Source organism: Gopherus evgoodei, chromosome 8, assembly GCF_007399415.2.
Source record: "Gopherus evgoodei ecotype Sinaloan lineage chromosome 8, rGopEvg1_v1.p, whole genome shotgun sequence".
Classification (NCBI taxonomy): domain Eukaryota; kingdom Metazoa; phylum Chordata; order Testudines; family Testudinidae; genus Gopherus; species Gopherus evgoodei.
Window position 1 is genome coordinate 51004214 of NC_044329.1, and position 13432 is coordinate 51017645.

The 13432-nt window shown below is 39.8% G+C and overlaps 2 protein-coding genes across 4 annotated transcripts in view; one reads left to right on the forward strand and one right to left on the reverse strand.

Annotated features, from left to right (window-relative positions):
• Positions 1–13432, forward strand: part of ZBTB37 (zinc finger and BTB domain containing 37) — a 74125-nt gene that overhangs the window by 59195 nt on the left and 1498 nt on the right. The window lies entirely within an intron of this gene.
• Positions 1749–13432, reverse strand: part of RC3H1 (ring finger and CCCH-type domains 1) — a 116516-nt gene continuing 104832 nt past the window's right edge. For 2 of the 3 annotated variants that reach the window (XM_030571786.1, XM_030571787.1), the window contains exons 18-20: positions 12175–12339; positions 11412–11527; positions 1749–9662 (exon numbers count right to left, since the gene is read on the reverse strand). In XM_030571786.1, coding sequence (XP_030427646.1) covers positions 9512–9662; positions 11412–11527; positions 12175–12339 — 432 coding nt within the window. In that variant the 3' untranslated portion in view covers positions 1749–9511. The remainder of the gene's footprint in view (positions 9663–11411; positions 11528–12174; positions 12340–13432) is intronic. The other variant, XM_030571788.1, reaches the window with a different exon arrangement.

A 13432-nucleotide genomic window follows, 5' to 3' on the forward strand; every position in this document is an offset into this window, starting at 1 on the left:
TCACTGCAACAGGGGGAAGTCCCCAAGACAGAAGACATATGTCAAGACTGCACAGGCACTATTCTTGCGTGTGACATGGAAAATGCATTAAATCAAATATTGTTTGTTTTTTGTCTGGTTCTGTGGAGCAGGCAGTTTTTCTCCTGATGCCATGCTGTGTCGCACTGGGCAGATGTCAGCATCTCAGCTTTCTCAAGTGAGAGATGGAACTGGTGACACACCCACACTCACCTGATGGCTAAGGTTCAGAAGTATCAGCCATAGTGCTGCTAAGGTCTCCCACCTTCAACTCTAGGGGAGAAAAGTCACCATTCACAATAGAGAAAATAAGAGGCTTTGTAGAAGCTCTCTCCTAGTACAGATAGGAAGAGCAGACAAGCCTCCAGTGTTTGTCACTCACCTCAGCAGACTGCCTTTTGAAATATTACAAACCTCTGGATATGGCCACACTTTTGTGCAATGCACAGAACACCATGTTGGCCCCACTGGCATCGAGGAGGGTGTTGCACATGAAGCAGTGGAGCCATTAGCCCACTGGAATGAAGGAAGGTCAGTCCTTGGACCAATCCTATTGAACTTATTCATAAATGATCTAGAGAAAGGGGTAAACAATGAGGTGGCAAAATTTGCAGATGATACTAAACTGCTCAGGATAGTTAAGACCACAGCAGACTGCGAAGAACTTCAAAAAGATCTCACAAAACTAAGTGATTGGGCAACAAAATGTCAAATGAAATTAAATGTGGATAAATGTAAAAGTAATGCACATTGGAAAAAATAACCCCAACTATACATACAATATGATGGGGCCTAATTTAGCTACAACGAGTCAGGAAAAAAATCTTGGGAGTCATCGTGGACAGTTCTCTGAAGATGTCCACGCAGTGTGCAGAGGCAGTCAAAAAAGCAAACAAGATGTTAGGAATAATTAAAAAGGGGATAGAGGATAAGATGGAGAATATATTAGTGCCCTTATATAAATCCATTGTATGCCCACATCTCGAATACGGTGTACCGATGTGGTCTCCTCATCTCAAAACAGATATACTGGCACTAGAAAAGGTTCAGAAAAGGGCAACTAAAATGATTAGGGGTTTGGAGAGGGTCTCATATGAAGAAAGATTAAAGAGGCTAGGACTCTTCAGCTTGGAAAAGAGGAGACTAAGGGGGGATATGATAGAGATATATATAAAATCATGAGTGATGTGGAGAAAGTGGATAAGGAAAAATTATTTACTTATTCCCATAATACAAGAACTAGGTGTCACCAAATGAAATTAATAGGCAGCAGGTTGAAAACAAATAAAAGGAAGTCCATCACGCAGTGCACAGTCAACTTGTGGAACTCCTTACCTGAGAAGGTTGTGAAGGCTAGGACTATAACAGCGTTTAAAAGAGAACTGGATAAATTCATGGTGGTTAAGTCCACAAATGGCTATTAGCCAGGATGGGTAAGGAATGGTGTCCCAAGCCTCTGCTTGTCAGAGGATCAAGATGGATGGCAGGAGAGAGATCACTTGATCATTGCCTGTTAAGTTCACTCCCTCTGGGGCACCTGGCATTGGCCACTGTTGGTAGACAGGATACTGGGCTAGATGGACCTTTGGTCTGACCCAGTACAGCCGTTCTTATGTTCTTAGGAAGGAAAGGCATTTTGTTCAGCACTGACCAATAGGAACAGCACACAGGGATCCTTACTTATCCAAAAATACTAAATAAGTTCAAGAAGTAATTCATGACTCGGCTCAAGTCTCATGTTCTCCTTTATTATCCTATTTTTTTTTAATTTTATTTTAATTTTTTTTTTTTGTTAAATATACCTCTGCAGGGCACAATCACATACAATCAATACGATTGGTAAATTACACAAGCTCTATCCCAAGCATATATGCACCAATGTTAAAAAGTTATTTTTAAAAAACCAAAATGAAAAAATAAAATAAATTCCACCCAAAAAGGTGATAATGACTGCAGAATGTCTCGGGGAGACCGGTATGAGCCTAAGAAACCACAGAAAACTAGGCTTACAAATAAAAGTATTTCCGTAGAGAAATCCCACAACTGGAAACAGGTGGCTTCTAAAGTGGGAATGCATGTGGTTGTGTATGTTCTGTCTCAACTGTCACAATCCTCCCACACACACCTAACACCCACTGCCCCATAGAGTGGAACAAAATGGGGACAGAGCTCTTCACATTACTATCACCGGTTATCAAAAGCAGAAAAAAATAAAAAAATAAATCAAGCTACAGTGTAGCTGATAAGCTGATCTTCAAGGAAAGCTCCTCTTAGCACAGAGGCTGCTTACCTGGCAAGCAGAAGCCACAGGGAACGCAGAAATTCCTGACACTAGAAAAGCTAAGAGTCTCACGTTATAGGCTATTTTGTCCACATTGCAGTGCCCACTTAGGAGAGACTGCAAAGGAATGGCATAAAAATTACAAACAATGGAGCAGCTAGGTTGCAAGGGGGGTTATTATTCCTGTCCTGACTCAAAGCTATTTTCTGCATGCAGAGAAAGCTTCTGCCACCTCTAATAAAAGCTAGAAAAGCTCACTGCATAGGTCCAGTTGTGGGATCTATCCAGTACACAATCTGGTTTGGATGCCAAAGACTTGTGAGTATTATCTGTCACAAATTATTAACAACTTTAATATTACAGAGAAGCAAATGATTTTTAGTTTATACCATAAACATCAAATACACCACAGGATTTTGTTATTTAGTTACAGATACATATACATATTTCAGTATATCTAATACTTTTTCTTTTCATGGACTGCATCTCCCTTTGGTTGTACTTTCCACAAGACAAAATTTTTCTATTTTTAAATTGATACTGCTGTGTTTTCCTTTTGGCCAAAACTTCCAGAACCAGGAGGAACTGGTGAAACTTACACAACTCCAGATCGATCGGGCAAAAGTGTCCAAAATCTGGTGGCTGGAGCTCAGCACGTGAATGGAAGATGTCTGATTTTCAGAGATGCTGAGCATCTGTAGCTCGTACTGGACTTAGAGGTTAACTCTGTGGAAGCTGCAGGGGCTCATTAGCACTGAAGGTCAGACCGTTTATTCAGGTGGCTAAACTGTCAACATCCAAGTTTGGGCATTTTGGCCACAGTGTTATAAAGTTCCACCTGCACTGGGAGGCTGTTGAGGAGAAAGTCCAGTGTACACAGAGAAAGAGCCAAGTTCTTCATGCACTCCTTCATTAGAAGATTTCAAAGAAAGCTCCACTCTCTCCCCTTATAGTGTTCAGAGTTCCCCTGGCATGAAACAGCTCTCACCACTTATACATTTAAATGACATTAATGCTCCTTTCTCCTCCAATTAAGGTCCCATCTACATCACAACAATCAACTGCTTCCAAGGATGAGGCATGATCAGAGACACAGTTAACATCTGTTTTTCACTACAATGTAGAACCTGTGTCGGGAGACTCAGTTGGAATAAGGTCCCTGAGACCAGTTGACTTTTGACATGTAACTGAACTGGCACTTAAGCCTCTTCCCAGGATCTGCCATTTTGTCAGAAAGCAAATAGTTGATGGTATCACTTTTTAACAATATGGTATCAGTATTTAATTTTTATATTTCTTATTAAAGTTATGGTGAGAGCAAATCCGTTTCAGTGTCATATGAACAATCTTGGCCATGTACTCACATACCGCAAAGGACACAAATGTCACTTCTCAGCACCAAGACTGTGTTTAGAAGGTAGCTCAGAAGTGCTGATTAATTTTAAATCTAAATTGAGATTTCATTTAGCACAACAGGCCTTTCACCAGGTCAATGTCTGAATCACTATGCTGAACAAGACAGGGGAAGCGTTTTAGTATGTTAAAGATGTGTGTAAACTTGTGGATGGTAGCATCAATCACTGTCAATACTGCCAATATTAGGAGGTGGAGCAGAAAGTGTACATGTTTAGAGACAAGGGGAAGAGAAGGATATCAATATAATGGATGGTTATGTAAGGGAAGTCATGCCAGTTATTCTGCCTGTGTATGTAAACTACTCTATGTACTTTTCCACACTCAAACAGCTTTTGCATGGATTGGTTTTCCATTTGTTAAACACAGGAGGCTAGCTGGCAGCACTGCTATTCAATACTCTCATTTTTAGCACTGAATTTCTTGGGCTTTTTTATTCAAGTTAAATCAATCTTTGACTGAAGACAGCTTCTTGACAAAGTGCTCCCTCTTCAAAAAGCTGCCCTGAGGGTTGGTACTTATCACTGACCTGTGGCTGTCAGAATATTTTTAAAAGCTCCACACTTTTGTGAATGGGAACAGCAAGAAGTGGAGGATTTTCTGATTACTTTCACTGTTTAGGTATTCCCCTCTGAATTTCAAAAGCATAATCTGCAAGAGATTTAAGTGACCCCAATGGAAAGTAGTTTTAAAAAAGGCTTTACTGTATGTTAAACTCAAAAGCCCGATTCTTCTTCTTTGCAGTTCAGTGAGTTTGTCACAGATATTAAATACTTGTTATCAGTAGGCAACAATGTCCTTGCATGAAGTATTTGTACTGTATTTGATTTACAGCAATGGTATAGCTGGACAGGAGTCTTGTCAGTCTCACTGGACTTCCTTAGGAGTCAAAGATTCACATTTGCAGCAAACTAGTTTTTAGAAATTTTAATTTTAAATCAGCAAAATCCAACAGGTTAATCAGCAATAATGTTTATAAACATGGCTTTTTTAACTATGTAAACGTCTAAGTGCCTTCTCTGCTACCTGTAAAATTAGCTGAGAGAGTGCATGGGAGTGGATGAAAGAAGAAGTATGAAAGTTAGAAGACTCCAAAATATATTAGGTGCTTAAACACACCCTTTTCAAATTGTGTAACTAGATGAACTGATACCACCATTTAACATATGCTTAAGGCTTGACAATCATTAACTGTGCAAACTGCTACCAGGAGAATACAGTCAACTCACAAAATTCTACAAAGATTTGATCATCAAAACGGCTATCCTGGGGGAAAAAGATGGAAAAAAAGTAAAAGCACAAGTCTTTGGCTCTCCTTTAAAGAAAAACAGCAGTTTACCATGTTTATACAGATCCCCCCCATTTGCCTACCAGTAGGGCAATATCACATTTGTGCATCACTGAGTAATAACACCATTAGAAAAGGCAACTTCACAGAAGTTATTGGCTAAGCGAATTCATTTGAATGCTCTGTTTTGAGGCAGCAAGCTGTCACTGTTGCACAATCAGGGAGGATGATGGGCAAGCCAGAGAGGTGGACCAGAGGAAGATAACAAGGGTCAGTAGAACTGAGACAGCTGAAGAATTTGAGGTTAAAGTGGTAACAGCACTACATGTATGAAAGGTGCTCAGTTCCACAGGATTTCTATTTTGAAATGAGGCAGGGCAGCCTACAAATGGCTAGAAGATAAGCATATATAATTCTACCATTAAGATAGGGGAACTGGGGCACATGTAAGAAGGAAAAAACCCATGATATTACAGGAAAATGAAATTGTTTATACTCCTAGTGGGTCAATCATTTGTGTCTGACATTGTGAAGAGTAGCCTGCTGTTTGAAGTGTCTCATTTTTAGGGCTCTGTGTACATTATGGTTGAAACTCTGCTAGCAACAAGCACTCAAAGGTTTGATCTACACCTGCATATCTACCCTACTTGCCATACAACATGATAATGCCCCAACAGTATTCCAACACTGTTCTTGCTGGAGTAGATGTGACCAAGCTAGGCTGTAGCAGTTTCATTTAACTGAAATGGACAATGTCCTGGTGTAACAGGGACAGGGATAGGACACAGAAATGAGTGAAGCAGTAAACATAGCTGGTCCATGGGAATGTAGGTTATCTGTTTTAACAATTAGTCCTTGCACCTGAAGAGTGATGGGTTCTCAGCTCTGCTGGCAGGATTTCAGGTACTGTCTTCGTGAAAACTTAAAGCCTTTTTCTGGTTCCCTATTTCACTAGTTTTATCACTTAAACTTCTCCAAAGAAACATAGCGAAAGTGCAAGAGCAGGAGAAAAAGGAAACAAAGCCAAAATCAATAAGGTTTGCACATATTAAACAGACTAGTTAACAAGCCAAACTACAATGTTGAGCAAACAGGGCATTCACCTGGAGAGACTGATCACAACAAGGACACTATGCACAAAAAGTACAGCACAAACGGGGGAAAAACAACATTAAGGGTACTCTTTCTAATCCATAGGTTTAGGAGTATTTACCCTTGCTGACCTACATGTAGTGATCTGAACAGTTCTTACTGTAGAATTTTTCTTTCCCTAGGCTTAGAGAAAAGAGGGTCAGTTCTGAACTGGAAATGCAATTAGTTGGCACAACAGATAATGGGCCATAATATTTTTGCTCCCTCCAGATTTTCTTCCTACGGTGGAGGAAAATGTGCCATAGCATGCAAATTTTTTGGTAATTATAATTATTTTATGTAAAGATTTTTCTAGTCAAAAGAAAAAAAAATCTGGCATTCTGCACTTGCCCTCCTAGATTAGAATACTGCACTAAATTATCTTGACTAAAATGAGCTTGTGTTAATACAAACACAGCAGAAAAAAAGGTTTCTTAAAAATAAAGTCAAAGCTGACCTGGTGGTGGTGATCTTCACTTCAGGAGTAGAGACCACAGCATGGGTACCTGAATCAGCTCACTCACCAGCATGCTGTCAAGACAGCGCACTGAGCCCACCCTAACAGGGAGAAGGATGGAACAGAAATAATCTCTCAGCAAAGTCAGCCCAGTCCTCTTGAGCTGGAAGGATGGAGGCCATGATCAAGGAAGGGTGCAGGGTGTAAACATGCGTGAGTGGGAGAAATAGTGCAGCTGGTGAGAATCCAGGGCAGAGAAAAGAGTTTTCCCCAAAATCAAGGAAAAAAATAAAAGCAAGCCTCAAAACTGCTTTCTTCGGCAATTCTGAGGCCAAAGTTAAGCTAAGAGTGAAATAAACGTGCACAAATGCACGAAGAGTGTGGCTGTGAGCTGAAAATGCTTTATCTTCGTTCCGTGCTTCTACCTCCCAATCAGACATTTGATCAGAACAGCTGCGCTCATGTGAAAAAATTCTTAAAACATACCCAATATATATACAGATATAACTATGTATATATGTATATATATATATATTTATATATAAATTTTTATTTAAATAAAAAAGAAAGCTCGAATCCCAAGCCAATATGTGTATCAAATCCTTGACCAGCCAGGTCTGTAGGGCATAATCAAATTCAATGTGAAATAGTATATAAATGCGGTGCCTTGACTGGGCAAATTAAATAATCGCTACTCGAAAGAGTCTTCTGTTTGGACACTCTACTGGTAGGCAATAGTGGGACTGTATCTCCCCCCTCCCCCCTTTTGTTTAAATTAACAGTATAATGGATGCAAAGCTTAGTCCAAGGTTCCTATGACCTCAGCAGGAGTTAAGGGTTAAGAAACAACTAAACAAGAAAAGTATTAACTCTTGCTTTTACCCAACCAAAGCAATGCAATAAATTTATTACATAACCAGTGCTTTCTGATTTAGTAGTCTAATCCAGAAAGAAAAACAAAAAGCAGGCCACACAGGCATGGAGGGAGCAACACTGAACAGACTCTTCTCCATTGAGTTTTCTATTCAGAGGGGCTCAGTTCAGTGCCGGCAGAAAGGGTCAAAATACATGCAGCAAGAGCAAATCCTCACTGATTTTTGTGCCTGTTAAGAGGAACTTCTCAGTGGAATGATACCACACAGAACTGAAAGGCTTGTGACTTCTTAAAACTGCTTCCATTCAGGTATCATCTCCACCTACGTACCTCCATTGGGAAACTGAGCAAATGACATAGGTCACAACAAGATCCTGGCTTTCAAGTATTCCAAATGCTTCTGGCAGGATCAATTTCTGGATGCAACTTTTCTCCTACAGAGAAGAAATGCTGGCTTCTGAAAGGATTCCATGCAGCAATGACAGACAAGGCTGAAGAGCAGCAGCTGAATTTCCAGTCTTTGCTGTCCAATTCTGGTATGCCTGGATCTTACCAAGCATTACTATTACTTCAACACTTGCCCTCCTCTACTTTTGCTAATTGCCAAGTTTTGTGCATGTAAACAAAAGTTCTCTTCCTCTTCCCATGAGAAGCCTTCACTGACACCACAAATAAATAAATTGCAGGCCAGAGGTGGCAGATTATAAAAGCAGAAGACACAAGGAGCTTAGTAATGATCAGTAAAGGCAAAAAAGCTATAATTGAAGTAGTTTTTTTTAAAAAGGACAAATGGAAGGCCTGTTCCGAAGCTCATAGAAGTCAAGGGAAGTTTCTTCACTGACTGACTCCAGTGGGCTTTGGATCGGGTGCATAACAGGTAGTCAATGCCCTTTCTGAAGCAACCCTAGATGCTATCATGATTGGAAGAGGCTGAGCTACAAAAAAGACCCTTTATAAAAGACTATCTTCCTATGCCCTAACAAAGGAAACTTCCATCTTTCTAAATAGAGGCTGATGAAAAAAAGAATCTTTGCAAGTTAGTTTTCAGTTATTTTCCTTCCTTAAAATCTGTGTTCTTGCTCTCTTTTTACCTTCCTATTGCAAGGGATGGAAACTTTTTGTTGCCTCTGTTGTGTTTCTCAGTGCCAACTGCTGGCTGGCCAAGCAGCTCAGGAGCTAGACAACTAATTTCTTCAATCTCTTCCGGAAGTCTGAAACATACAGGTCTCAACTAGTTGAGGCCCTCTGTCCTTTGCTGAACTCTAATCCCAACCACAAAATACAATGTCATATCAGTTCCTAGTTAAATAAATGTAATGTACATACACCAGATTCTTTTTGCTACTGCTTAAATAATAGCCTTGGGGATATATGCTGCAGTGGGATGGATATTATGGAATGCTTTCACTGAGCTGGAACGATTGCATCAACTGTGGCTAAAAGCCAATGGGTATAAGTAGAAAGGTAGTGTAGGCGTTGGACAACTCCTACTTACAAGAAATTCATTTTAAAAAGCTACTGATGTTTGCTGCATGTTTTCTGACACTAATTCATAGCCTCCCTCCATCCTATGTCCCTCATTCACCTTTATATTCATACAAGGAGGCAGCCAATGTTGTTCTCAGGTGAAAGGGAGTGGAGGTGTTAAGGAATTATACACTGGGTATGTAATAATACCAAAGTAAAAGAAAAAACCTACTTCATTAAGATCATACAATTAATCAAACAGAGTATATATATATAATATCTTTTTTTTAAAGCCCTGTATCCAAGGCGTCCAAAGTTATTAAAATAAAGTTCATTCACAGAACAAAAACAAATTTAATCTGAATTGCTTGCAGATACTGCTAATTTTTTTTTTAATTAAAAAACGCATTAATGTGAACTATGTGCAGGGTTTGTTTCTAGTAGTGGTGTTTGTGCACATTGCCTCCGGACCTCCTGTGCTGCTGCTTCTGTGTTTCTCTGATCACCTTTAGAGGGAAGCATGATGGAAGCTACCAACTCCTCCTCCCCAACAGAAACTCTGGGAGGGATGCTTTCCTCACTTCATGGAGAAGAGGTGGGTGCAACTCCTGTTCTCTGGGAGTCCTGGTGGTCTCCTCCCCCCTCTGGGTCCTCTGACAGGTTCAGAGATGTGGTCTTGTTTGATAGGAGGCTGATGTTCTCTTGCGTCAAGACTGATCCATTTGGAACATCACTATGGGAGGAGGGATGCGGAAGGAGAAAAGGAGGATAAACAGATTTAAAAAAAAACTGTACAAGGCCCTGACTATTGTTGCTGCAGTGTCACAATGATCATCTGTGACAATTTCACGAGATAGATTCATTGTACAAGCAAGCTTGTGCCTATTTACTTTTCACGAATACCTCACCAGATCAGAAAAAGTATACATTAAAGATAGTGGAAAACAAACAACACAATAAAGGAAAAACTGTACAGTTTCTATAACAGCACTCGATAGTATCCATTTTATGAAATACATATAGAATTAACTACCATTCAAATTATACATTGCATAAACTTAGTATTTAATGTGCCTCCCCCACCCAAAATCATTTCCAGATAGGGTGAGCAGACAGTAAATGTGAAAAATCGGGATGGGGGTGGGGGGTAATAGGTGCCCATATCAGAAAAAGACCCAAAAATCACAACTGTCCCTATAAAACCGGGACATCTAGTCACCCTCGCTGTTTCATTATTTCCACAGCGCAGATGGAAACTGCCATTGTACTAATACTTCCCTCCAGTGGCTTCCGTTTCATGACAGACTAGGGCAGATTGAGCAGGGCTGAGAAAGGGGAAAGTGAGGACTCTACTAAAAAAAAATTGGGAAGAAATCTTCATTTTATATTTTAACTGGCTAAACTACAAGAGGTTTGGCTACTTTTAAATTAATCATTGAATTTAATTTATGGTACCTCAACCACTCTGAAGGTCTCTAATTTCTCTGGACAGCTAAATTATCTCTATGTTCTCTCCATTAGACTCCAACAAAGTGGTGCTATTATCAGCAATTTAGGATCCTACTGTTTTGACATTTGAGTGTCTGTTAGGATGCAAAAAATTTTAATATTTTAGTGATTTGTTATTTTTTCCAGTTAGTTGTAGAGATCAGAATAACTTCTAAATTACACTGTAAAGAAACTTAAGTGTGAATACAGCACCATTACATCACAGATTCAGCGCTGTCCCTCTGCTTACCTAATGTGCAAAAAAATTCAAGAATCTGTAATAGCTGGTGTTTAACTTGACCACCAAGCTAACTAAAAATCTTCACCATTTCCAACCACTGAGCTAATATCAATACTTAAATTATCTAACTGAAATTATACAGACTAGTTTTACTGACAATTGCAAAGCTTGTGCCCTTCTGTTCACAGTGGAGAGAAGCCACTATAGTCTTTTCTAGTTCAACTACATCTGAAGTAATGACCTTACTACTATTGTAACCAATGCTTGTAAAACTCCTGAGATGTGCAGACCTATAACATTCCAGCCAACAGCATATTGTAATGCTTTTTGTTTATACTGTAGATGCAGTCCTAGTTCAAGACACATACAGAGATCAATCAACATTGGAAGCTCCGTGCAGGTGCAACAGCTGAATTTTGCCCTGATTTTCAGTATCTTCATAAAACATCTCCATTTCACAGCTAATGCCCCCAAAATATTCCTGCTATTAAAACCAGAATAGAGTAATTTGTTTTATGTGGGACTAGTTAACAATTCACACACACCCCCCACCTCCCCTTCATTTCATTCCTCCACTTGGCTGAAATCATCCAAAATTCACGGTAATACTATAAATTGAATAATTCCATTCTTCACTAATGTATACTCAATATAAAAATGACACAAAAGCAACAGGTATCTGATGCTCTTTGTATTCCAAAGAGACAGCCCTGACTAACTTATACTCTAAGGGCCAGTGGAAACTCCTGTTACCTGAATGTCAGTGTGAGGTCCTCAGCTGGAACCTTGCTTTGTGGTTCTAGTTGTCCATTTTCTGTCTGTTTATTGGTGCCTAGGTTGCTTTTCATGTCCAGTGAAGATTGGGTCTCCTTTGAAAGAAGAGGACAGAAAATATTGTTTCACATTGTACAAATTCTGTAGTTTCATTCAATGGGAATTGAAGAGAATGCCTGTAAAACTTGCACAAAGCACTGCACAAAAGCCAAGAGACAAGAAAATAAATTCAGAAGGATCTGTCCATCCATGCAGGAGACCGAATTTCCCAAAAGATAGGAATGATTCGTACACTGTGAAGCAAAGACCAAGAACTTTAACACCACAGGCTAAGTACTGGACACTGGCCCTCTCCTGAATTGAACGGCAAAATTCTTATGCATGTTACACTACAGTATGTGTTGTAGTCAGCTGAAAGACTACATTTAAAACCTAAGGAAGACTTGGACAGCAATTTGATACAAAGTTTGTAGTTACCTGCCCAATTATAAAATTAATCCCACTTTTGTTTTCAAAAGGCTACAGCAATGAAGTTGAATATTTTAGGCACATTAGAATTCAAATCCTGGACACAAAATACTACTAACCTAGAGGTTTTGACTAATAAAATGGTGACAGGGAAATGACTAACACTGGTAGCAGTAATCCAGCAGAGAGCCTTACTGGCAAGGGTTAATGTGCTGCAGCCAACCAAGCAGCTCTACATTCCACCTTGCCACGTCCCCACACCCACAGCACTTACCATGCTCAGCTCACGGGTTCTCTTCCCGATTTCCCTTTCCACCTGGTGCAGTTCCATACTCAGCTGTTCACTTGAGATCATTGCAGGCCATTTATGAGGTGGCGGCTGTGGCTGGCCTGCCAGGGTGGTCGCCTCCCTCTGCAACAGCAGCCTGTTATTAACAGCCTAAATGCATAAAGCCAAGCACATACACAACTGAGCACACAACAAACCATGCGCAGAGTTGGACCAGGCTGTAATTCAGGAGCATTGCCTAGCTGCAAAACCCAAGCCTTCCCTCCCCTTACAAGAGTTATTATGTCATGACTTTGAAAGCACTTTCAACAATATTTCAAGGGGTCTCTCTTACATCCAGTTAAAGGTCTTCTTTTGCGTTGCTTTTTAAAAAAAGATGTCAGTATTTAACATGCAGTTATTTTAATATTGTGACAAATTAACCCTAGTAAGAGGAGTTGTGCCCTGATGTTTTCTTTTCATTTGCAAATGAAACCATAATACATTTCTATGTGTAAATTTTCGTTTGTGAACTGTTTGCTCAACAAAAATTCCTGAAGCATAATCAAACCCACGTCCTTGGAATAAGAAGCAAAGGGCTTTGCTACAGTAGAGAGCACTAAGTCCCTACAATATAACTAAAAGGTAGTTACAATATTACTACTTTTATAAAATTGTTTGAAGATGTTAAGATGGGAGGTGCTATGTAAATACAGACAATGAATAGTTCTTCCCAACCCATGTGAGGAAGTGTGGAAGCACAGAGAGATCAAGTGACTTGCTCAAGGTCACACAGTGATTAAATGGGAAACCCCAAAGAGCAGAGCACAAGACTGAGTCTCAGTTCTGTACTTTAATTGCAAGGCCATCCTTCCTTACAGTAATCACAGATTACTGATCTACCGTTAGCAAAGACACTTATTTACAGTAAAACGTATGTGGCCAGGGCTGGTTTATAACCAAAGCTTTGACCTACCCATCTAGTACTTAAATAGGAGATGCCTCCTGGACTATAAAAAACTAGTTGCATCTAGAAACAAACATGACAGTAAAAGCTCCTGTGACCTGAACAGCAGCTTTGCTCTTAAGGTTTTATAGTTAATGTTCAACATTTAACCATTTAGGATGTAAGACAATCAAGATCAATTATAGTGGTATGTGGGCAGGGAAGCCAGGTACAGGTTTTGAAACTTTCCAATACTCCTCCATTAAGGTACCAGCAAAGGCAAGCATGCACAATTTAAATACAATTTCCCTCCTGTTC